Here is a 26,400-nt window from a genome sequence, read left to right as displayed (position 1 = left end):
CTGCCCAATCAATGGTTTGTCCAGTTTCTGCCTTTGTCCCGATTTATAAAACCTTGGATGTAACATTAGGCTAGAAATGCCTCAGTCTTATATTTGTGCACAAATTATTAATTAGTCTATTTCTACTACTATAGCTGTATTAACCTGTTTAAAACAAAGGACTTTGGCTCCTTTACAATAGTGATGGGATGTTATAATAGAGCGTTATGGATTCGTACTAAAACCCCCACAGTTTCTCGGCTTGTGCTGAAGGGTCTGGTACCCCCTCACTGTGCTGTTGCTCACTGTTTGCAGATTGGATTTACCGGATGCAGCATGAATCCTGCTCGATCCTTGGGACCAGCTGTCATTACAACAAATTTCAATCATCATTGGGTGAGTGAATTGTAACATTATGCAACACATTTCAACCAGCACAGGTGATGCAAACTACACTGCCCATTCGTGGAGTGTGTCAGAGCCTGCGCACTGGGCTTCATAGTCCTGATCACTGGGGTTCAGAGTCCTGATCACTGGGGTTCAGAGTCCTGATCACTGGGGTTCAGAGTCCTGATCACTGGGGTTCAGAGTCCTGATCACTGGGGTTCAGAGTCCTGATCACTGGGGTTCAGAGTCCTGATCACTGGGGTTCAGAGTCCTGATCACTGGGGTTTGGGGATCTGATCACTGGGGTTTGGGGATCTGATCACTGGGGTTTGGGGATCTGATCACTGGGGTTTGGGGATCTGATCACTGGGGTTTGGGGATCTGATCACTGGGGTTTGGGGATCTGATCACTGGGGTTTGGGGATCTGATCACTGGGGTTTGGGGTTTTGATCACTGGGGTTTGGGGATCTGATCACTGGGGTTTGGGGATCTGATCACTGGGGTTTGGGGATCTGATCACTGGGGTTTGGGGATCTGATCACTGGGGTTTGGGGATCTGATCACTGGGGTTCGGGGATCTGATCACTGGGGTTTGGGGATCTGATCACTGGGGTTTGGGGATCTGATCACTGGGGTTTGGGGATCTGATCACTGGGGTTCGGGGATCTGATCACTGGGGTTTGGGGATCTGATCACTGGGGTTTGGGGATCTGATCACTGGGGTTTGGGGATCTGATCACTGGGGTTCGGGGATCTGATCACTGGGGTTTAGGGATCTGATCACTGGGGTTTGGGGTTTTGATCACTGGGGTTTGGGGATCTGATCACTGGGGTTTGGGGATCTGATCACTGGAGTTTGGGGATCTGATCACTGGGGTTCGGGGATCTGATCACTGGGGTTTAGGGATCTGATCACTGGGGTTTGGGGTTTTGATCACTGGGGTTTGGGGATCTGATCACTGGGGTTTGGGGATCTGATCACTGGGGTTCGGGGATCTGATCACTGGGGTTTAGGGATCTGATCACTGGGGTTTGACACTTTGTTCACGACACTGACATCCCTTTATCCAGCTGTTTCAAGTCATTAACTATGGAGAGGGATTGAGGCCGCTACCTGCATATGGGAACAGTAAACAGCTGTATTTTGTGTGAGTCACTAATAAATGTTATAGGTCAAAGCTCGCCCCTAGAGACAGAGACCAAAGTAAAGGGGCAGACACCAACATCTGGATTCAAAATTGGTATTGGATAGGAAATAGTGAGTTTAGGTGAACGGCTGTTTTTCAGACTGGAGGGAGGTATACAGTGGGTGTTCCTCAAGGCTCAGTACTAGGATCACTGCTGTTTTTGATATTCATTAATGAATGGACTTGGGGGCACAGGGCACAATATCGAAATATGCAGATGACACGATACTTGGAAGTGTAGTAAACAGTGAGGAAGATAGTAATAGACTTCAAGTAGGGGCAGAGGCCAACATCTAGGGTCAGAGACCAAGATAAAGGGGCAGAGACCAATATAAATCATGTGAGACCAATAAAAAGGGTAAGATACCAACATAAAGGTTCCGAGACCAACATCTAGGGTCAGAGACAATCATCAAGGTGTCAGACCAATATCAAGGGCAGAGTTTAAAATAAAAGGTCAGAGACCAACATTTTGGGTTAGAGACCAACATAAAGGTGCAGTGATCAACATCAAGTGGCAGAGACCAGCATTAAGTGACTGAGACCAACATAAAGATCAGAGACCAAAGTCTAGGGTCAGAGACACATATCAACGATCAGAGACCAACATCAAGGCTCAGGGACCAACATCAAAGGTCAGATACCAACATCAAAGGTCAGATACCAACATCTAGGGGCAGGGATGAACATAAATGCTCAGAGACCAACATCACAGGGCAAAGACCAACATAAAAGGTGAGAGATTAACATCAAGTGTCAGAGACCAACAACAACAGTAACAATAACAATAACTTGTATTTATATAGCACCTTTAACATAGTAAAACTTCACAGGAACGTTATCAAACAAAATTGGACACCGAGCCACATAAGGAGATATTAGTGCAGATGACCAAAAGCTTGGTTAAAAAGGTTGGTTTTAAGGAGCATTGTGAAGGGGGAGAGAGAGGCAGAGAGGTTTAGGGAGGGGATTCCCGAGCTTAGGGTCTCGGCAGCTGAAAGCACGGCCACCAGTGGTTGAACGATTAAAATCGGGGATGCTCAAGAGGCCAGAATTGCAGGCGTACAGATATCTCAGAGGGTTATTGTAGTGTATGTAACCTGTACCACCTTAAGAGACTACCTTAAGGTGATGGACTACTTTCTGATGGCTCCTGTATATTGTAGTACCGGTGGTGACCACACCGGTATATAAACCCTGTGGAGCAAAAGTGTATTTCAGTTCAGCCCTGACCCTCAGTTACTAAAGACCTGTTTAAGTATTCTGTTGTCTGTGTCCAGTTATTCAGCATAACTACATTTGAAAGCACAGACTCAACAGTGGCGACGAGTCTGATCGTACCTAGCGGCAGTTTTGCATCCAAGGAAGCTTCGTCCTCAGAACGGGCGTCGAAAAGGGGCATCCACCCTCAACATCCTGCTGAGCACTGCATCGCACGGGAGGCCATCGGGAACCCGGGTTGGTTTGCTGGCCACGAAGTCCACCATCAGCAACAGGCAGTGATCATCCCTTCTACGACAGCGGCGGGTAAGCCCGATCGAGCGGCACGGAGGGGAAGTCGGCCGAGTTGTCAGTGGGAGAAGGGGAGGGAAAACGAAGAAAAGGGCGGAGAACATGACCGCAGCCGGTGTCAGGGGCCGGACTGCAATCGGGGCAGAGACGCGCAGCGGCCAGAAAAGCGTTGATGTCCACGAGGACCGCGGGAGCGGCGGGGAACAAGAGCAGCAGCATCGGGGGAAATAAAGGACCGCTGGGAGGCGAGAACGGCAACAGCGCGGTAATCGCCATTTTAGTCGGCGGGGGAAGAAGACAAGCGCGGGAAAAGTCCCCAAGCGCGGGAAGCCGCCATTTTGAAAAATAAAATAAAATAAAGGAAACTCAACAAGGATGCCAAAAACGGGTAACATCACTGCTTTTGATAGCGATGTAGAAGATTGGGCCACTTATGTGGAACACGTTGAAGTTTACTGTACAGCGAATGAGGTACCGGTGGATAAGAAAGCACTAACCCTATTAAACTCGATGGGTGCGAAGACGTACAGGTTATTAAGGCACCTTGTAACACCAGATAAACCGGTAGGAAAGAGTTTCGCAGATATTGTTACTATCCTGCAAGAGCATTTAAACCCCACGCCGCTGCTGATAGCGGAACGATTTAAATTTTACAAAAGAATTCAGCTTAAAGAGGAAAGCAACACTGAATTCTTAATCGAACTGCGCAAGTTATCAAAGTACTGTCAGTTCGGTACAGGACTAGCAGACGCCCTGAGAAATAAGTTTGTGTGTGGGCTACTAAAGGAAGGAACCCAGAAGCGACTGCTAGAGGAAAAGGATCTTACGCTGGACAAAGCTTTCAGCATTGCAGCATCGCACGAGGCAGCAGCACGAGGCACTGCAGAAATGCAGCAAAGGCCATCGGAATTCAGCACCAATGAAATGGCATTGGGCGCAGTAAAGTGCTATCGTTGCAGAAGGACAACGCATGACCAGAACCAGTGCTGGTTCAAAGATAAAGAATGCAGGCAATGTGGCAAACTTGGTCACATAGCGAGAGTATGCCGGTCAGGAAAGAAGACCAGCAACAAAAAGTCGCCACAGGAGAAGTACAAAAAAGTACACAAGGTGACAGAGAACAGTTCGGATGAACAGAAGACGGATTCAGACTCCAGCAGTAAGGAACTGGGTTGTCTAAAAATACATAATGTGGGCAACACAGCAGACCACCAAACTATCTGGGTCATGCTTCGGATAGCAGGAGTCCAAGTGAAGATGGAATTGGACACTGGATCGGCATTGACGGTCATGAATAAGCAAGATTACAAAAGGTTATTCTCACACATTCCCCTGAGGGATACGGAGATTGTATTGAAAACATACACGGGGCAAAGGGTATACCCCATCGGAAAGATAAAGGTAAAGGTGGTCTACAATGGTAAAGAAAGTCAGGGAATGGACTTGTATGTGTTACCTGAGGGAGGTCTGCCACTACTGGGACGGGAATGGATCCGGAGAATAAATGTGGACTGGCATTCCTTACAAGCACTAACTGTAGATTCCTGTAAAGAGGGTGACATCAAACCTAAACGACTGTCCAAAATATTGGATGATGCTAAGGAGGTGTTCCAACAGGGACTGGGAACACTGAAAGGAATTACGGCAAACATCAAGGTTGAAGAACATGCAAACCCAAAATTTTTCAAAGCCAGACCAGTACCTTATGCGATATGACCTGCTGTGGAAGCAGAGCTGGAAGGGCTAGAACGTTCAGGAGTACTGTCAAAGGTGGAATGGAGCGAATGGGCCACACCCATTGTTCCCGTCATGAAGCGTTCGTTGAGCAACAAGCCGGGGGAACCTGGGAAGGTTCGCATCTGTGGCGATTTCAAGATCACTGTTAATCCGGTTCTTCACACGGTGCAATATCCGCTTCCGCGGATTGAGGATATCTTCGCTTCGCTGTCTGGCGGGAAACACGTCACCAAGATAGACCTGGCGCAGGCGTACCTACAGATGGAAGTTGATGAAGCGTCACGCCAGTATCTCACGATCAACACACATAAGGGCTTATATCGGTATAATAGACTGGTTTTTGGAGTGGCATCGGCTCCAGCAATTTGGCAAAGGGCCATGGAGCAGGTATTACAGGGAATTCCAGGCACACAATGCTACCTGGACGACATTCTGATTACAGGAGATGATGATAAGGAACACCTCGCGAATCTGGAGCAGGTGCTCACCAGATTGAAAGAATATGGACTCAGAGTTAATCGCCAGAAATGTGAGTTCTTTCAGAAGCGAATCTCGTACTGCGGTCACGTCATTGACCAGGAGGGGCTTCATAAGTCACCTGACAAGATCGAAGCTGTTGTGAAAGCTCCCGCTCTGGAAAATGTATTCCAGTTGAGGTCGTTCCTTGGGTTGATTAACTATTACCACAAGTTTCTTCCAAATTTATCCACGGTGTTACACCCGCTGAACACTCTTTTGCAAATGGGAGTACCATGGAAGTGCAGCAAGGACTGTAAGCGGGCTTTTCAAAAAAGCAAGGCACTGATCACCTCTAAGGAAGTGTTGGCTCACTTTAACCCAACGCTGCCTATTCGTTTAGCTTGTGATGCTTCTCCATATGGTATCGGGGCAGTGCTCTCACATAAGTTTCCAAATGGCTTGGAAAGGCCAGTCGCATTCGCATCCAGATCATTGACCTCCGCAGAGCGCAACTATGCTCAGATAGATAGGGAGGCTCTCAGCCTCGTGTGGGGAGTTAAGAAATTTAACCATTACCTGCAAGGCCAAAAGTTTACGCTGCTGACAGATCACCAGCCGTTGGTTTCCATTTTTAACCCTAAGAAGGGTGTTCCGGTTATGACGGCGCAGAGGCTTCAGAGACGGTCCCTTTTCCTAGGGGTACATCAATATGATATCGAATTCAAAGGTACAAAGCAACATGGTAATGCTGATGGGCTGTCGCGCCTGCCACTACCTACAGCGGAAGAGGCACCGGCAGTTGACCCTGTCGAGATATTTCACTCGATCATCATCGAATGCTTACCAGTCACCAATGCGAGTATTGAGAGAGAGACCCGAAATGACCCGACACTGTCTCGGGTCTACAATTTGACAGTGAAGGGATGGCCAGCACATGGCGAACCACTGTTACCTGCATTCTCAGCCAGACGAGAACAGCTGTCTGTCTGTCAAGGAACATTGATGTATGGAACAAGGGTGATTATTCCTCCTAAATTAAGAGAGAGAGTTCTGAAGGAACTGCATGAAGGTCATCTGGGGGGAGTCAAGATGAAAGGCCTTGCTAGGGCTTATGTGTGGTGGCCAGGTATCGACAAACAAATAGAGGATCTGACTAAAAGCTGCTCAGGGTGCCAAAAAGTTCAAAACGCACCTCCAATTGCACCGCTGCATCCATGGGAATGGCCTTCAACCCCATGGCAACGTGTACATATTGACTTTGCAGGTCCATTCATGGATTCCATGTTTTTGATAGCGGTAGACGCACATTCTAAATGGCCAGAAGTGATTAAGATGTCGACCACTACCTCTGAAAAGACGATCGCAGTTCTAAGAACCATATTTGCAAGGAATGGGTTGCCAGAACAAATATGTTCAGACAACGGACCACAGTTCATGTCAGAAGAATTCCAGAAATTCATGAAAATGAATGGGGTGAAACACTATACATCTGCCCCATATCATCCGGCTACCAATGGGTTGGCCGAGAGATTTGTACAAACGTTCAAAAAGGCGATAAAGGCCATGAGCGAAGACCATATTCCACTACAACACAAGGTGGACAATTTCCTGATGGCATATCGAAACGCCACGCATGCAGTGACAAATCAAAGCCCTGCCATAATGTTCTATAACAGGAGGTTGCGGTCCCGGTTGGATTTGTTAAAACCCAATGTGCGTAGGGAAGTCGAAAACAAACAATTCCAGCACGTAAATAACAAGGCCACTCGGAGTTTCAAAATAGGACAACCAGTGTTGGCCAGGGACTATAGGAATGATAAATGGCAATCCGGAACAATTCATGCCCGACAAGGACCCTTGATGTACACGGTAGACGTTGGTGAGAACGTAATACGACGTCATGCTGACCAACTTGTGGAATCGAGAACAAGGGTCGACCCCATGTCTACGGCAGAGACACCAGTTGAAGAAGTTATTGAGCCTGTAGCATCTACCTCAGACTCGAACGTACATGATGATGTTCAATCCATAAGAGATCAAATGGATGAGTCACCCCAGCAACGAGAACCAGAGACCCCTGAAAGGCGTTATCCGGCCCGGATCAGGAGGCCTCCTCAGAGACTGAATCTTTGAACAGTTTTGTATGAAAGTTGTATATATGTTATCCATGTTATGTTTAAATTGGGGTGTACACTGTTAAGCTAAAAGGGGAAGAATTGTAGTGTATGTAACCTGTACCACCTTAAGAGACTACCTTAAGGTGATGGACTACTTTCTGATGGCTCCTGTATATTGTAGTACCGGTGGTGACCACACCGGTATATAAACCCTGTGGAGCAAAAGTGTATTTCAGTTCAGCCCTGGCCCTCAATTACTAAAGACCTGTTTAAGTATTCTGTTGTCTGTGTCCAGTTATTCAGCATAACTACATTTGAAAGCACAGACTCAACAGTTATAGGGCTGGAGGAGGTTCAGAGACAGGGAGGGGCGATGCCAATCAGGGATTGAAAACAAGGATGAGAATTTTAAAATCGAGGCATTGCTTAACTGGAAGCCAATGTAGCTCAGCGAGCACTGGGGTGATGGGTGAACGGGACTTGGAGCGAGTTAGGACACAGGCAGCAGAGTTTTGGATGAGCTTAAGTTTATGGAGGGTGGAAGATGGGAGGCCGGCCTGGAGTGCGATGGAATAATCAAGTCTAGAGGTACAGGTCAAGGGGCACAGAGCAACATAAAGGGGCAGAGACTAAGGCCAAGGGTCAGAGACCAAGATCAGGTGTCAGAGACCAACTCAAGCATTGGTGCCTGATTAGCCTTTCAATTGGCATTGGGACAAAATGTTTCTCAGTGCATTTGAAGCTCCTAAAATTATATTAGACTTACACAATACTTGCAAAATAAGTAATGAGACAATATTGGCAGTCTTAAAGAAAAAACATAAATAAATACTGGCATTCTTTCCAGCAGCTTTTAAGTATGATATGAGGCTGCCGTTGTATGATGACCTTGACTTGGAGAAGATGTCACCTTTCCTACAACTATTCACAGTGAATGTGGGCCAGGCACAATGGTGACAGGATATAAGGTGCTCCTGATTGTTAGTGCCACCGCAGGCAGCACCGACTGCCCAGCACGTAACAGGAAATGTTGCTTGTATTTGGGGTGTCTGGGGGGCCATCGTAATGCCCGTGGCCAGAGTTTGGCTGGAAATACCTGACTTCGACAGAAGTGAAAAGGGTTTAGGCAACTGTCCCAGTCACAGTATCAAATGGAAGTAATACACAGGCTATCAAGGCTTCACAAGAGGACGGCCAGTGACCCCGCTCACCCGGGTGGTCACTAACCGGGGCAAACACGAGGCCTGTGGGCTCTTATTCTTGGCTTCAGGCCTACACTGGGTGTTTGAGGCCCAGGAGTGAGGACAGGACCCAGGAGCCAGGTCGAGACCAAGGAGCAAGGACGAGACCCAGGAGCGAGGATGGGACCTAGGAGCGAGGACGGGACCTAGGAGCGAGGACAGGACCCAGGAGCGAGGACGGGACCAAGGAGCGAGGCGAGACCCAGGAGCGATGACGAGGCCCAGGAACGAGGTCGGGACCCAGGAGTGAGGACGAGGCCCAGGAGCGAGGACGAGGCCCAGGAGCAAGGACGGGACCCAGGAGCGAGGACAGGACCCAGGAGCGAGGAAAGGACCCAGGAGTGAGGACAAGACCCAGGAGCGAGGACGGGCCCAGGAGTGAGGACATAAGAACATAAGAAATAGGAGCAGGAGTAGGCCAATCGGCCCCTCGAGCCTGCTCCGCCATTCAATAAGATCATGGCTGATCTGATCCTAACCTCAAATCTACTTTCACTCTCCATCCCACCCGAACCCATGTGATCTCCCGGAAGAGGCGAAAAACCAGATAAAAAACCCAATGGCCAATTTGGGAGAAAAAATCTGGGAAATTCCTCTCCGACCTCTCTAGGCGATCGAAACTCGTCCAGGAGATCACTCTGTCCCTGTATTTCCTACAGTACTTACCTTCTGTAAGAGGTGATCTCCACACCAGCCAGGAACAGGCCCAATTTACTCTTGAAAGACTCCTTGCTGGCAGCCTGTTCCCGAGGTCTCCACTAATCCCTGTGAATAGAACCATCTCCTGAAATCTAACACAGAATTAGAACACAAGAAGTAGGAGCAGGACCAGGCTACACGGCCCCTGGGCCCGCTCCGCCACCCACAGGGCCATGACTGATCCGAACCTAACCTCATGTCCGATTTCCTGCCCGCTCCCCATAGCCCCTTATTCCCCTTACTTCTAGGAAACTGTCTACTTCTGTTTTAAATTTATTTAATGATGTAGCTTCCACAGCTCTCTGGGGCAGCAAATTCCATAGACCTACCACCCTCTGAGTGAAGAAGTTTCTCCTCATCTCATTTTTGAAAGAGCAGCCCCTTATTCTAAGATTATGCCCCCTAGTTCTAGTTTCACCCATCATTGGGAACATCCTCACCGCATCCACCTGATCAAGCCCCTTCACAATCTTATTAGTTTCAATAAGGTCGCCTCTCATTCTTCTGAACTCCAATGAGTAGAGTCCCAATCTACTCAACCTCATATGTCAACCCCCTCATCCCCAGGATTAACCGAGTGAACCTTCTTTGTACTGCCTCGAGAGCAAGTATGTCTTTTCTTAAGTATGGACACCAAAACTGTATGCAGTATTCCAGGTGCGGTCTCACCAATACCTTGTACAACTGCAGCAATACCGCCCTGTTTTTATATTCCATCCCCCTAGCATACTAACTTTTTGTGTTTCGTGCACCAGGACCCCCAGATCCCTTTGTACTGCAGTACTTTCCAGTTTCTTGCCATTAAGATAATAACTTGCTCTATGATTTTTCCTGCCAATGTGCATAACCTCACACTTTCCAGTATTATATTCCATCTGCCAAATCTCTGCCCATTTACTTAGCCTGTCTATATCCCTTTGCAGATTTTTTATGTCCTCCTCACTCACTACTTTCCCTCCCATCTTTGTATCATCTGCAAACTTTGATATGTTACACTCAGTCCCTTCCTCCAAATCGTTAATATAGATTGTAAAGAGTTGGGGTCCCAGCACTGACCCCTGCGGAACACCACTAGTTACTGATTGCCAGTCTGAGAATGAACCATTTATCCCAACTCTCTGCTTTCTGTTAGATAGCCAATCCTCCACCCATGCCAGAATATTACCCCCAATCCTGTGATTTTTTATCTTGAGCAATAATCTTTTGTATGGCACCTTGTCAAATGCCTTTTGGAAGTCTAAATACACGAAGTCCACTGGTTCCCCTTTACGCCCTCAAAGAACTCAAGCAAATTTGTCAAACATGACTTCCCCTTCGTAAAACCATGCTGACTTTGTCCTATTAAATTATGTTTATCCAAATGTCCCCTTACTGTCTCCTTAATAATGGACTCTAAAATGTTACCAACCATAGATGTTAGGCTAACTGGTCTATAGTTTCCAGCCTTCTGTCTACTACCCTTTTTAAATAAGGGTGTTACATTAGCAGTTTTCCAATCTGCCGGGACCTTTGCTGAGTCCAGGGAGTTTTGGAAAATTATTACCAATGCATCCACAATCCCTACCGCCACTTCCCTCAAGACCCTAGGATGTAAGCCATCAGGTCCAGGGGATTTATCTGCCTTAAGTCCCATATTTTACCGAGTACCACTTCCTTAGTGATTTTAATCGTATTTAGCACCTCCCCCGCTAGAGCCCCCTGTTTGCCCAGTGTTGGATATTCTTAGTGTCCTCTACTGTAAAGACTGATACAAAATATTTGTTTAGCGTTTTTGCCATCTCCATGTTTCCCACCATTAATTTCCCGGTCTCATCCTCTAAGGGACCAACATTTACTTTAGCCACCCTTTTTCTTTTTATATAACTATAGAAACTCTTGCTATCTGTTTTTATATTTTTTGCTAATTTACTTTCATAATCTATCTTCCCTTTCTTAATCAGTCTTTTAGTTATTTTTTGCTGTCTTTTAAAGACTTCCCAATCTTCTATCCTCCCACTAGATTTGGCTACCTTATATGCCCTTGTTTTTAGTCAGATACTATCCTTTATTACTTTGCTTAGCCACGGATGGCTGTCTTTTCTTTTACACCCTTTTTTCCTCAGTGGAATATATTTTTTTTGAAAGTTGTAAAATAACTCCTTAAATGTACACCACTGATCATGTACCATCTTACCCTTTAATCTATTTTCCCAGTCCACTCTAATCAATTCCGATCTCATACCTTCATAGTCTCCTTTATTCAAGCTCAGTACGTTTGTTTGAGATCCAACCTTCTCACCCTCTAATTGAATATGGAATTCAACCATGTTATGGTCACTCGTTCCAAGGGGATCCTTTACTAGGACATTTTTTATTAATCCTGTCTCATTACACAGGACCAGATCTAAGATTGCCTGCCCCCTGGTTGGTTCAGTTACATACTGCTCAAGAAACCCATCTCTAATACGCTCAATGAACTCTTCCTCAAGGCTGCCCTGTCCAATTTGATTTGTCCAATTAATATGAAAGTTAAAATCCCCCATAATTATAGCTGTTCCCTTATTACGAGCCCCAACTATTTCCTGATTAATACTCTGTTCAACAGAGTTGCAACTGTTAGGAGGCCTATAGACTACGCCCACTCGTGTTTTTTTCCCCTTATTATTCCTTATCTCCACCCAAACTGTTTCATTATCCTGATCCTTTGACCCAATATCATTTCTCTGTATTGCAGTGATTCCTTCCTTTATTAACATAGCCACCCCACCTCCCCTTCCTTCCTGCCTGTCCTTCCTGATTGTTAAATACCCTCGTATGTTTAATTCCCAGTCATGGTCACCCTGCAGCCATGTTTCTGTAATGGCCACAAGGTCACACCCATATGTAGTTATTTGTGCCGTCAACTCATCCATTTTATTACGAATGCTACGTGCATTCAGATACAGAACTTTCAAACATGTTTTGTGACACTTAGTTCCTGCTTTTTCCCCTTTTACTACTTTACCTTTTACTCCACACATTCTGCCCCTTCCTGACACTCTCTGGTTTTTAATTCCCCCACTGCTACCTAGGTCTATGACCTTCTCCGTTGTCATTTTTATTATTTGCTCTCTAGAAACCTCCCCCCCACTAATTAGTTTAAAGCCCTCTCTACAGCCCTAGTTATAATGATTCGCCAGGATTCTAGTCCCAGCACTGGCCAAGTGAAGTCCGTCCCAACGGAACGGCTCTCTCCTGTCCCAGTACTGGTGCCAGTGTCCCAGAAAGCAAAACCCATTTCTCCCACACCAGTCGTTGAGCCACGCATTTAACTCTCTAATTTTATTTACCTTAGCCAAATTCACTCGTGGCTCAGGTATTAATCCAGAGATTATTACCCTTGAGGTTCTGTTTTTTAATTTGACCCCTAGCTGCTCATACTCCTTTAACAGAACCTTCTTCCTTGTTCTATCTATGTCGTTGGTACCAACATGGACCACGACAACTGGATTCTCCCCCTCCCACTCCAAGTTTCTCTCTAGCCTAGAAGAGATGTCCTTAACCCTGGCACCGGGCAGACAACACAGCCTTCGGGACTCCCGCTCTCGACTGCAGAGAACTCTATCTATCCCCCTAATGATACTATCCCCTACCACTACAACATTTCTATTTACTCCCCCCTCTTGAATGGCCCCCCGTTCCACGGTGCTGTGGCCAGGTTGCTCATCCTCCCTGCAGTCCACGCTCCCACCCCCACAGGGAGTAAGAACCTCAAACCTGTTTGACAAGGGCAAGGGCTGCAGCTCCTTCAACACTACCTCCTGGATCCCCGTACCTGCCTCACTCATAGTCACACCGTCCTGTCCCTGACCACTGACTACATCTGAATTAATTAATTTCATAGGTGTGACTACCTTCTGAAACATAAAGTCCAGGTACTTCTCCCCCTCCCTGATGTGTCGCAGTGTCTGAAGCTCGGTCTCAAGCACATCAACACGGTGCCGGAGTTCCTCTAGCAGCAAACACTTGTCACAAATGTATTCACCGTGAGCATCAATGGTGTCCACCGGCGCCCACATTTCACAGCAGTAACACATCACCTGCTCACCCATTCTATATAATTAATTAAATTTCTTATTATTAGTTATGAAGACCCTCTGCCCCGATATACACCACTATTTAATAGGACTTACCAACTTATAAAGGTATAAAAGAGAAGGAAGAGGACCTACCAACCAGCTGATCACCTGCCTCCCTTTTGAATGCTGTCTGTGGGGCCTGTTAGGTTGAGTCGTCTCGCTGCTCCGCTTCTGCAGTGCTGTCTAAGCCTGAGAGTGGGAAACAAAACAGAGCAAAAACACCCTCTCACCTCCCACTTGCCCGAACTCTCTCACTTACCAAACTCTTGCTTACACTCAACGCCGACCGCACTCACGCTGCCGCACTCAGCCCGCCTCTTTTTAAACCCGGATTCTACTTCCGGTTTAAACTCCCCAACAGTTTAATTTACGAGGCCCAGGAGCGAGGACGGGCCCAGGAGCGAGGACGGGACCCAGGAGCGAGGACGGGACCCAGGAGCGAGGACCGGACCCAGGAGCGAGGACGGGCCCAGGAGCGAGGACGGGACCCAGGAGCGAGGTCGAGGCCCAGGAGCGAGGACGAGGCCCAGGAGCGAGGACGAGGCCCAGGAGCGAGGACGAGGCCCAGGAGCGAGGACGAGACCCAGGAGCGAGGATGAGGACTGGACCCAGGAGCGAGGACGAGGCCCAGGAGCGAGGACGGGCCCAGGAGCGAGGACGAGGCCCAGGAGCGAGGACGAGGACTGGACCCAGGAGCGAGGACGAGGCCCAGGAGCGAGGACGGGGCCCAGGAGCGAGGTCGAGGCCCAGGAGCGAGGACGGGGCCCAGGAGCGAGGTCGGGGCCCAGGAGCGAGGACGGGGCCCAGGAGCGAGGTCGAGGCCCAGGAGCGAGGACCGGACCCAGGAGCGAGGACGGGGCCCAGGGGCGAGGACCGGACCCAGGAGCGAGGACCGGGCCCAGGAGCGAGGACCGGACCCAGGAGCGAGGACCGGGCCCAGGAGCGAGGATGGGACCCAGGAGCGAGGACGGGCCCACGAGCGAGGACGGGGCCCAGGAGCGAGGACGGGGCCCAGGAGCGAGGACGGGGCCCAGGAGCGAGGAGGGGACCCAGGAGCGAGGACGGGACCCAGGAGCGAGGACGAGGCCCAGGAGCGAGGACGGACCCAGGAGCGAGGACGGGACCCAGGAGCGAGGACGGGGCCCAGGGGCGAGGGCGGGACCCAGGAGCGAGGACGGGACCCAGGAGCGAGGACGGGACCCAGGAGCGAGGAGGGGACCCAGGAGCGAGGACGGGACCCAGGAGCGAGGACGAGGCCCAGGAGCGAGGACGGGGCCCAGGGGCGAGGGCGGGGCCCAGGGGCGAGGACGGGGCCCAGGGGCGAGGGCGGGACCCAGGAGCGAGGACGAGACCCAGGAGCGAGGACGGGACCCAGAATGAGGATGTGGCCGGGACCCAGGAGCGAGGATGAGTCCCAGTGGCGAGGACGGGGCCCAGGAGTGAGGACGAGGCCCGGGGTGAGGACGGGGCCCAGGAGTGAGGACGGGGCCCAGGAGCGAGGACGAGGCCCAGGAGCGAGGACGAGGCCCAGGAACAAGGACGAGGCCCGGGACGAGGACGAGGCCCGGGACGAGGACGAGCCCAGCAGTGAGGTCGAGGCCCAGCAGTGGCGCAGTGTGGACCAGCAGCGGGGTCGGGTAGACCACACTGCAGCCTATGAAACCCAGGCAGAGAGGACCTGCAGGAAGGAGGGCGAAGGACAGTAGCATTATGTTTGTGTGTGTGTGCTAGGCCGATGCAGCAGAGCCTGGTCTCCAATCGTCTTGGATCCCCTTGCCATTGGACCAAGACCTTGCTCTGTCAAGCCCATGTGGTAGCTGGTGGGCAACGGCCGCCCCACGTTAAAAGAATTCCCGCACAGGCATCTTCCACCCTTTAAAATGAGGTTCGGGACCTGGAACGTCAGGACTCTCATGGACAACCCCAACAGTGACAGACCGGAACGCCATTGTGCTATCGTTGCCCGGGAACTCAGACATTTCGACATAGACATCACCGCCCTAAGCGAGACCTGATGGGCAGGAGCAAGGCGATGGCTACACCTTCTTCTGGAAAGGCAAACCTGAAGAAGAACACCGCCTCCATGTGGTAGGCTTCGCCATAAAAAAATGAACTAGTTGGGCATCTCAGAGACTCCCCTTGTGGTATAAACGAGCGCCTCATGACACTACGGCTCACCCTCGCCTGGAACCAGTGCGCTACGGTCATCAGTGCGTACACCCCAACACTGGAAACGACAGACGAGACCAAAGAGGAATTCTACTCCAGCCTCGAACAATCCCTGTCCCGTGTCTCAATGGGCGACAAGCTGACCCTCCTTAGCGACTTTAACGCCAGAGTTGGAAAGGACACAGATCTCTGGGGAGGTGTGATCGGCAGAGAGGGGGTAGGCAAAGCCAACTCCAACGGTACCCTCCTCCTGACAAAATGCTTAGAACATGGCCTTGTCATAACCAACACCTTGTTTCGTCAGAGAGACAAGTACAAGGCTTCATGGCAGCACCCTCGCTCCAAGCACTGGCATCTGCTGGACTACGTCATCGTCCGAGCGAGGGACCGCAAGGATGTCTGCATCACCCACGCTATGACAGGAGCTGATGAATGCTGGACAGACCACCGCCTAATCCGCTCTGTCATCTCCATCAACTTGGCCCCAAAACAGCGGCGGCAACAGAAGCAATGCCGCAGGAAAATCAACGCTGGAGCACTCAAAGACCCTGCTAAGAAAGCTCTATTGAGCCTGTGCCTCACAACCAGCCTGACAACTCCCAGTGATTCAGAGACACAGAGTGCCCACAGCGCCTGGTCTGCACTCAAGGCCTCCATAATCAGCACCTGTGAAGAGACGCTCGGTCACTCGACCAGGAAACACCAAGACTGGTTCAAGAGAATGACCAGGAGATCCACGAGCTAATAATCCGCAAGCGCAAGGCATTCCTGATCTGGAAACAGCAACAGAACTCGAGAGCAAGAAAGTAGCTCTACAGACGCCTGAAGGCCGAGGTCCAACAAAAAATTCGCGACCTAAAGAACAGATGGTGGGTGGAGAAAACGCAGGAGATCCAGCAGCTAGCCGACAACCACGACGTGCATGGATTCTTTAGCGCAGTCAAGACCACCTACGGCTCAAGCACCCAAGGTCCTACCCCACTGCGGGCCAAGAATGGAGAGGTACTCATCAAGGACAGAGAGGCAGTCAGTGCCCGCTGAAAGGAGCACTTCGAAGATCTCCTTAACCGAGACTCTGTCTTCGACGCGAGTGTCCTCAATTCCATCCCACAGCTTGCTACCTGCCACCACCTCAGCACAACCCCAGCCCAGCATAAGGTTGAAAAGGCCATCCGACAACTGAAGAACAACAAGGCCTCAGGAGCAGATGGAATCCCTGCCGAGGCGCTAAAACATGGTGGAGAAGCACTACTGGCGCGAATACATGAACTCATTTCTCTTATTTGGAAGGAGGAGAGCATGCTAGGGGATCTCAGAGACGCCGTAATCGTGACCATCGTCAAGAAAGGTGACAAGTCCGATTGCGGTAATTACAGAGGAGTCTCCCTGTTGTCTGCCACAGGGAAAGTTATCACAAGAATCCTCCTCAATTGCCTTCTCCCAATGGTTGAAGAGCTCCTCCCAGAGTCGCAATGCGGATTCCGCCCACTAAGGGGCACAATGGACATGATCTTCACCGCGCATTAACTACAAGAGAAATGCAGGGAACAGCACCAACCGCTGTACATGGCCTTCTTTGATCTCACATAGGCCTTCGACACTGTCAACCGTGAGGGATTATTGAATGTCCTCCTCAGATTCAGATACACTCAAAAGTTTGTCTCCATCCTCTGCCTGCTTCACAACGACATGCAAGCCTTGATCCTGACCAACAGATCCACCACAGACCCAATTCACGGACAGACCGAGGTCAAGCAAGGCTGTGCCATCGCAACAACGCACTTCTCGATCTTCCTGGCTGCAATGCTCCGTCTCACCCTCAGTAAGCTCCCCGCTGGAGTGGAGCTAATCTACAGAACAAACGGGAAACTGTTCAACCTCCGTCACCTCCAGTCCAGATCCAAGGTAATCCCATCCTCTGTCATCGAATTACAGTATGCAGACGAAGCTTGTGTCTATGCACACTCTGAGGTCAAACTCCAAACCATCGTCAACACCTTCCTTAAAGCATACGAGAGCATGTGCCTTACAATAAACATCTGTAAGGCAAAGGTCCTCTATCAACCTGCCCCCGCCACACAGCACTGCTCCCCGATTATCAAAATCCATGACGAGGTCTTGGACAACGTGGACCACTTTCCATACCTCGGGAGCCTACTGTCAACAAGGGCAGACATCGACGACGAAGTCCAACACCGCCTTCAGTCTGCCAGTGCAGCCTTCGGTCGCCTGAGGAAGAGAGTGTTTGAAGACCAGGACCTCAAACCCAGCACTAAGCTCATGGTCTACTGAGCAGCAGTGATACCCGTCCTCCTGTATGCCTCAGAGACATGGACCATGTACAACAGGTATCTCAAAGCACTGGAGAGGTACCACCAACACTGCCACCGCAAGATCCTGCAAATCCATTGGCAGGATAGGCGCACCAACGTCAGTGTTCTCACTCAGGCCAACATCCCCAGCATCGAAACTTTGACCACGCTCGATCAGCTCCGATGGACGGGTCACATTGTCCGCATGCCCGATACGAGACTCCCAAAACAAGCGCTCTACTCGGAGCTCCGGCACGGCAAGAGAGCCCCAGGTGGGCAGAGGAAACGCTTCAAGGACACCCTCAAAGCCTCCTTGAAAAAGTGCAACATTCCCACTGACACCTGGGAATCCCTGGCCCAAGACCGCACAAAGTGGAGGAGAAGCATCCGGGAAGGCGCCGAACACCTCTAGTCTCTTCGCCGGGAGCAAGCGGGAGCCAAGCGCAGGCAGCGCAAGGAGCGCACGTCAACCCAAGCACCCCACCCACCCGCCCCTTCAACCACCGTCTGCCCCACCTGTGACAGAGACTGTAGGTCCCGCATTGGACTCATCAGCCACCTGAGAACTCATTGTTAGTGTGGAAACAAGTCATCCTCGGTTCCGAGGGACTACCTAAGTGAAGAGATTAAATGGAAAGTTACAGCCAGACTTCATAGCAGAGAGGAGCACAGGGTTGGAGAAGGAAGGACTGTCTTTGTTGGTGCAGCATCGCCAGCCTTGTTGGTTGCTGATGGCATTTATTCAGGGTTGTAGGCTTCACCCCACTGGGCAGGGAGCTGGTATGTTTTCAAGCAGGGGATTTGTGGTATTGACTCTAAGCATAGCAGAGTCATAAGGAGCAGGAGCAAGTCACACACCAAAAGACTTTTGGGATCAGGCTGTTCAAGGTGGGGTGAGTAGCCAGTAGCCAGCGAATCACCTGCAACGGCTTCTCTTCCTGCTCCTGCATCATTACCTCTGGAGACCGCCAAGGATCTATCCCTGGCCCCCTCCTATTTTTCATCTACATGCTGCCCCTCGACATCATCATCTGTAAACACAGGGTCAGGCTCTACATGTATGCTGACGACACCCAGCTCTACCTCGTCACCACGGCTAGCTTTAAGTAAGTGAACTTCAGCCCCCTGCTGAGTGCATTGCCTGTCAGCAGCACGTTCAGGCTGTGTGCTACCGTCATGGTAATTAGCAGGCAGCATGAGGTTAACGTGCTGCCTGCACTTTCTGAACGGGCGTGGGCATATTTCACATCGTGGTGCTGACACTTGGTTTGCAGCGGTATTGAATTTCCTGACCATTGGCGTTTGGCCCCGCCATAAACTCCATTCCATAGCTACTAACTCCGTCCCTCTTCCTGGCCACTGTCTGAGGCTGAACCAGACTGTTCGCAACCTTGCCGTCCTTTTTGACCGAGATGAGCTTCTGACCCCACATCCTCTCCAGCCCCAAGACCACCTACTTCCACCTCCGTACCATCGCCCGTCTCTACCCTGCCTCAACCTATCTGCTGCTGAAACCCTCATCCATGCCTTTATTACCTCTAGAATCAACTATTCCAACGCATTCCTGGACGGCCTCGCACCTTGCACCCTCCTTAGACCTGAGCTCATCCAAAACTCTGCTGCCCATGTCCTAACTCGCACCAAGTCCCGTTCACACCATCACCCCTGTGCTCGCTGCCCGTGTCCTAACTCGCACCAAGTCCCGTTCACCCATCACCCCTGTGCTCGCTGCCCGTGTCCTAACTCGCACCAAGTCCCGTTCACCCATCACCCCTGTGCTCGCTGCCCGTGTCCTAACTCGCACCAAGTCCCGTTCACACATCACCCCTGTGCTCGCTGCCCGTGTCCTAACTCACACCAAGTCCCGTTCACACATCACCCCTGTGCTCGCTGCCCGTGTCCTAACTCGCACCAAGTCCCGTTCACCCATCACCCCTGTGCTCGCTGCCCGTGTCCTAACTCGCACCAAGTCCCGTTCACACATCACCCCTGTGCTCGCTGACCTACACTGGATCCCGGTCCACCAACACCTTGATTTTCAAATTGTCATCCTTGATTTCAAATCCCTCCATGGCCTCACCCCTCCCTATCTCTGTAACCTCCTCCAGCCCTACAACCCTCCGCGGTCTCTGCGCTCCGCCAATTCTGGTCTCTTGTATGTCCCCCATTTTAATTGCTCCACCATTAGCGGCCGTACAGTCAGCTGCCTGTGTGCTAAACTCTGGAATTCGCTCCCTGAGCTTTTCCACCTCCCCGCCTCTCTCCTCCTTTAAGATGCTCCTTAAAACCTACCTCTTTGACCAAGCTTTTGGTCACCTGCCCTAATATCGCCTTATGTGGCTCGGTGTCAAATGTTGTTTGGTAACACTTGTATAAAGTGCCTGAGACATTTTACTACGTTAATGACACTTTATAACATTGTTGTTGTAGTAGTGTGAGCCAAGTCGGACTGAAAGATAAATATCCAGGTTATTCCACCCATGGGGCAAAGCCAGAGCTTGCCTGTCACTGCACAGTCCAGTTTAAAGAGATATTTTATACAGGGAACAGGTTGACGTAAGAAAACTACTAGGCACTTGGTCTAAGCGTTAAACAAAGCTTTAATCAACTGTTTTACAACATGGAGGTCTAGTTGTGTCCTTCACTAGTTCCTGTTACGAATGTCCTGTGCAAGCTGGGCCCGTGCCCGAATATTTATACTCTCCCTGGACAGCGCCACCCGTAGGCCGCTCAGTATTATTTCATAAGTCTTTCTTTCATGAATGACTGATTCATGTCAAGGTTCTTATCCACTCTGGAACACCCGATGTGGTCCAGGAATATTTCCACGGAAGAACTCATGGGACGAAGTAGCGTCCTGTGCCTTGCCGTCCCGTGAAGTACACACCGTGAGCTGAGGGTGGAATGAACAGCTGTCCAACTTTGGTTGCTTCGGCTAGTCAATGGCAAACCAGCAAGGGCAGCTGATGGCAAAGCCCCTGTGCAGTATCTGGTCACTGCCAGGCAGCAGGTCACACCAACATGTGCTGTGCAGTGTCTGAGGCTGCAGCAAGATCAGGGTGTCTGAGGGGCTAGGCACGGGGGGCACAGAGTCCTGTGACTGTTGAAGACCAGTTGACACGGTGAGGTGGAAAGCACACCAGATATGATCCCCACAAGTGAGATATCAGGCTCATGGTAGCTCTTTTAGAGAGCCGGCACAGGCACGATGGGCCCAATGGCCTTCTGTGCTGCTGTATTCTAGAATCATACAGCACAGAAGGAGGCCATTCGGCCCATCGTGCTTGTACTGGCTCTTTGAAAGAGCCGTCGTGCTCAGTCCCACATCCCCGCTTTTTGTCCGTAACCCTGAAAGTTCCTCATCCTCAGGAACCCGTCCAACTCCCTTTTAAAATTATTGGTGGAAGCAGCTTCCACCATCTTTTCAGGTCGAGCATTCCAGATCCCGAGAATTCTCAGAGTGGAAACATTTCTCCCCATCTCCCCGCGAGACCTTTTGCAATGATTTTGAATCTATGACCGCTGGTTATTGACCCTCTCACCAGAGGAAATAGTGTTTCTCTCTCTGCTCCATCAAAGCCCCTCATCATCTGCAAAACCTCTATTAGGACAACTCTTAACCTTCTCTGTTCCATCGAGAACAGTCCGAACATCTCCAACCTCTCCTCATAACTGAAGCCCCTCATCCCTGGGAACATCCTGGTAAACCTCCCCTGTACCCTTTCTAAGGCCTTTACATCTTTCCTGAAGTGTGGGGCCCAGAATTGTCCACAATACTCCAGCTGAGGCCAAACCAGTGATCCGCCAACCTGTCTGTGTCATCCTGAAGCCTGTGATCTATTACTTTGCCAACATAGAAACATAGAAGATAGGAGCAGGAGTAGGCCATTCGGCCCTTCGAGCCTGCTCCGCCATTCAACGAGATCATGGCTGATCATCCAAACCCTAGCACCCGGTCCCTACACCGACAGCCATCCCACACAAGCCCTATCCCCGTAACCCCACGTATTTAATCCCCCCTAACACTAAGGGCCAATTTTTTTTAAATCATGGCCAATCAACCTAACCCGCACATCTTTGGACTGTGGGAGGAAACCGGAGCACCCCCACGCAAACACGGGGAGAATGTGCAAACTCCACACAGACAGTCACCCGAGGCCGGATTTGAACCCGGGTCCCTGGCACTGTGAGGCAACAGTGCTAACCACTATGCCACTGTGCTGCCAAGTTTTGTATCATCTGCAAACTTTATAATGCTGCTCCTTACACCCAAGTCTAGGTCGTTTATAAAAATTGCGAAGAATAATGGACCCAAAACTGACCCTTGGGGAACACCACTGCAAACCACCTCCCAGTCTATAAAAATCCATCCACCTCCACCCTTTGCTTCCTGTCACTGAGCCAAATTTGTATTCGTACCGCCACTTTCCCCTTAACTCCTGGGCTTCCATCTTCTTAATAAGCTTCCTGTGTGGCACTTTGTCGAATGCCTTCCGAAAGTCCATATATACAACATCTACTGCACTACCTTGATCGACCTTCTCTGTTACCTCATCAAAGAATTCAATCAAGTTAGTCAGACTTGATTTGCCTTTGACAAATCCATGATTCTATGTGAGTGACCTTTTGAAAAAGGGGGAGTGATGTGACACTTTGTTCGAGATGATCCACTGCCCCCAATATACACACAGGGTTATTGTGCCCTTCGCACCCTCCGTCCTCTGCCCCACTGTCCAGACTGACACCTCCTGACCGACTGGCCGACCGACTGGCCCCTCCCTCCCAACCCAGCCCTTCTCTCCCTCCCACCCGATGCTACCCTTCTCTTCCTCCCTCCCTCCCTCCTGAACCTGCCCCTCCCTTTGGACTGACCCCTCCCGCCCAACCCGACCCGGCCTCCCTTCAGATCCCTTCCTCCATCCGTCCCTCCCTCCTGACCCAACCCTTCTCTCCCTCCCTCCCAACTGACCCCTCCCTCCCTCCCAACACTGCCCCTGAGGCCTCCCAGCAGACCCTGGATATAACATACCTGGACAGTAAGTCAAAGTATTTTCTTAGATCAGTGAATCAAACCATCCCACTCAGTTGCAAACATCGCAGTGATTGACATATTGTAAGAAGTCACACAACACCAGGTTATAGTCCAACAGCTTTATTTGAAATCACAAGCTTTCAGAGCGCTGCTCCTTCGTCACCTGATGAAGGAGCAGCGCTCTGAAAGCTTGTGATTTCAAATAAAGCTGTTGGACTATAACCTGGTGTTGTGTGACTTCTTACATTTGTCCACCCCAGTCCAACTCCGGCATCTCCACATATTGACATATTGGGCAGTGGTTTTGCAGATGTGTCTGGGTTTAATTCAGGCCTATGAGTGGAGCAGGGCAAGTGCCCAGGGGCTTCCGATTGTTGGCTTATTGTAGGCTGATGGTGTAAAAGAAAGATCTCCGAGATACTTCTCCCCACAAGTGTATAATGTTCAGTACCTGAGAAATGAGAAGCACTAACACAGGATTATTCCTTCTTACTCAAATTTATTATAACCCAAACCCAGATTTAAACAAATACAACCTTTAAGCAGGGCATGCGATTCGACCGCGCAGGGTGATCAGTCCTCGTAGCGGGAGTAGAAATGTTCTTCACCGGTGTTCCCTGACGTCTCTTCAGGATCCCGAATCCAGGGTTGCCCGCCTTCTCCAGACATCTTATCCTCTGATCACAAAATCTTTAGCTTTCGACTGATTGGCCAACTCCCTTTCACCTCTTCCCAGGCAAAGGTCTTTCCCAATCTGCTGACGTGGAGCTGACTGCAGACCATTGTCTCTTCACAGCTCTGGCACTGTCTGACTAATGTGCAGAGTCTGTAGCTGTGTCCTGATGAGGCCACTTGTAGACAATGACTTTATTACGGTTATCATGCTCATTCTGTTTCTGCAGTCTCAGCAAGATCTTTCATGACCATCTGAGGAGAGGCCAGCTGGCCTTTCTACTGAACAAATCCTTATTAATTTCTCTGCTGATCTCGATTTTAATTCTTGGTTCCGTCAATGGGCATATTTTAGTAATCAGTCTGAAGATTGAGCTAAAGCAGCGGCCCTGTGGTAGCATATTTCAAGGCTCCGTTTTATATTGAGAAGGCAGCACCGGAGAAACATATTAGTTGTTTTCACATTTTGAGCAGCAGTAAAGTTTGCAATTTATCTAAATATCCGATTTGCATTTAGTGCTAATCATTTACGTGTTTAATGTTAAATAAATACGTCAGCTGAGGCTCGGTGTGTTATCGTGAATATTCATCCAACTACCAAAGGTGAGCAGATCACATAGAGGCCAGTGAGCAGCAGCACAATGCCAAGGGATCTGTTCAATCCCGGGAGCTCGCTACATCTGCCTGGGTATTGGGCAGATAAATCATGTGAGCCATGGGGATACAAATTGGCCTTGGGTGGCAGAGCATTGGCCCGATCTACACCCTGCCCATTATTCACCCGCCTGTTCTGCTCCCCTGGATAACCGGCGGGTGTAATCGGCCAAAGAACCCAGCAAGGCCAGGGACACGGATGACCTCTTTAAATAAAATGCTGCAGACTAGCCGAGGAGCGGGAGCACAAACAAGCAGCAGAATGCTCAGGGCTTGGTTCAAGGCCGGCCCAAGGTCTCCTTGTGAGGCCTGGAGGAGCAGAGCCCAGCAGCCCCTCCGGCCCCACAGCAAAGCCCAAAAACAAACTTACCTGTTGGGCCTCTTCTGGCCCAGGATCGGGCTCCAGGATTGGCCCAGGATCTAGCTCCAGGATTGGCCCAGGATCCAGCTCCAGGATTGGCCCAGGATCCGGCTCCAGGATTGGCCCAGGATGCGGCTCCAGGATTGGCCCAGGATCGGGCTCCAGGATTGGCCCAGGATCGGGCTCCAGGATTGGCCCAGGATCGGGCTCCAGGATTGGCCCAGGGTCCGGCTCCAGGATTGGCCCAGGATCTGGCTCCAGGATTGGCCCAGGATTCAGCCCCAGGATTGGCCCAGGATCGGGCTCCAGGATTGGCCCAGGATCCGGCTCCAGGATTGGCCGACACTGCCCCCTGATGACATCCTTGGACCCAATCTGCATATTTAAAGTCAGACTCCGCTTCGTTTCTGCGGGTGTCCTGACTGCCTGCTCAAAGGAGCAGGTTAATATGGGGTCACGCTGAGAGCAAGTGGGATTGGTGGGGGAAACTGACACCCCTTATTTTAACTGCCCCCCCCATTCAGTTTCTGCCAGGCTAAAATCAGGGACTGCGATGCCCCCGATCTCTTCAGTTTCCTGCTGGGCGTGTTAGGTTAAAATTACCTCGTTGAGACATGCTGGTGACCATAAGCCTCACATGGAACAATTCACCACCTGCAGCTCTGTACACAGAGCATCCTTCCCTCAATCAACATAACAAAAACAGGTTATCTGGTCATTATCACATTGCTGTTTGTGGGATCTTGCTGTGTGCAAATTGGCTGCCGCATTTCCCACATTACAACAGTGACTACACTTCAAAAGTATTTCATTGGCTGTAAAACGCTTTGAGACGCCTGGTGGTCGTGAAAGGCGCTATAGAAATGCAAGTCTTTCCTTCGGGGTGTTTAATTTTAGACAAGCAATTGTTGTCTATCGTCTTCTGGCTCAGAGCACAGGCTGCAGCTTTGGAACTTAAATTGCATCTGTTGTTGTCGCTGCAGATTTTCTGGGTGGGACCCCTGCTCGGAGGAGTCTTGGCTGCGATTGTGTACAACTTACTCCTGATGCCAAAGAGGATTGGGTGCAGAGACTGTCTGAACACATTGAAGACTGATCACAAGGCGGAGCTCGATGTGGAGCCACAGCCCTAGACACAAAGACTGTTAGTGTGGCTGCTGGGCTCCACACCAATCGTGTGGCTGTAAATACACCACACGAAGGCAGTGCCATATATGCACCTTTTTGCATTATTATGTTAAAATTGGTCATCTTTGTAAATAAAAATCAGGTGTTTGATTTTCTATGTAAGACACTTTTTAAATTGTAAATGACGTTTCTGTCACTGTGTTTAGCAAATGCAGAGGTAGTGACAGAGATACACTGTGCTAACGTTCTGATATTCCGCTGTAATATGTAGTGAAATAAACTCAATATCACGGGAGTCCAGTTGTGTCAATACTTTCATTAACATTCAACGAGGATTTGATCACAGCAGTCTGTTGGCCATTGGCTACGAAATCCAAGTAAACCCAAGCTCCAGACTGGAAGGAGCAGGTTGTACAATAATCTGATATCTCAGTCAGCACATTAGAGGAGAAAAGATCCAGTGTCATTCTCGCAGATTAACAGCTTCACACCGAGCGACAGCACAACCCACAATCCAAGATATATCCACACAGGATATACGGCACAAAAACAGGCTGTTCGGCCAATCAGTCCATGCCGGCATTTATGCTTCACTCGAGCCTCCTCTCATCTTTACTCATCTAACTCTATTCCCTTTTCCCTCATATGCTTAGCTA

At 50.0% G+C, this 26,400-nt stretch overlaps 1 protein-coding gene across 1 annotated transcript in view; it reads left to right on the top strand.

Annotated features, from left to right (window-relative positions):
* The window catches only part of LOC147101516 (aquaporin-2-like), a 62,074-nt gene extending 36,035 nt beyond the window's left edge, over positions 1–26,039 (top strand). The window contains exons 3-4 of the mRNA XM_085966684.1: positions 295–375; positions 25,600–26,039. Coding sequence (XP_085822810.1) covers positions 295–375; positions 25,600–25,749 — 231 coding nt within the window. The 3' untranslated portion in view covers positions 25,750–26,039. The remainder of the gene's footprint in view (positions 1–294; positions 376–25,599) is intronic.
* The last annotated feature ends 361 nt before the right edge of the window (positions 26,040–26,400 follow it).

The sequence above is a fragment of the Somniosus microcephalus genome, chromosome 24 (genome assembly GCF_052327205.1).
Source record: "Somniosus microcephalus isolate GS21.2 chromosome 24, FLI_Smic_1.0, whole genome shotgun sequence".
Classification (NCBI taxonomy): Eukaryota; Metazoa; Chordata; class Chondrichthyes; order Squaliformes; family Somniosidae; genus Somniosus; species Somniosus microcephalus.
The sequence above is the reverse complement of the archived record's forward strand: the minus strand, read 5'-3'. Positions and strand labels throughout refer to the sequence as shown.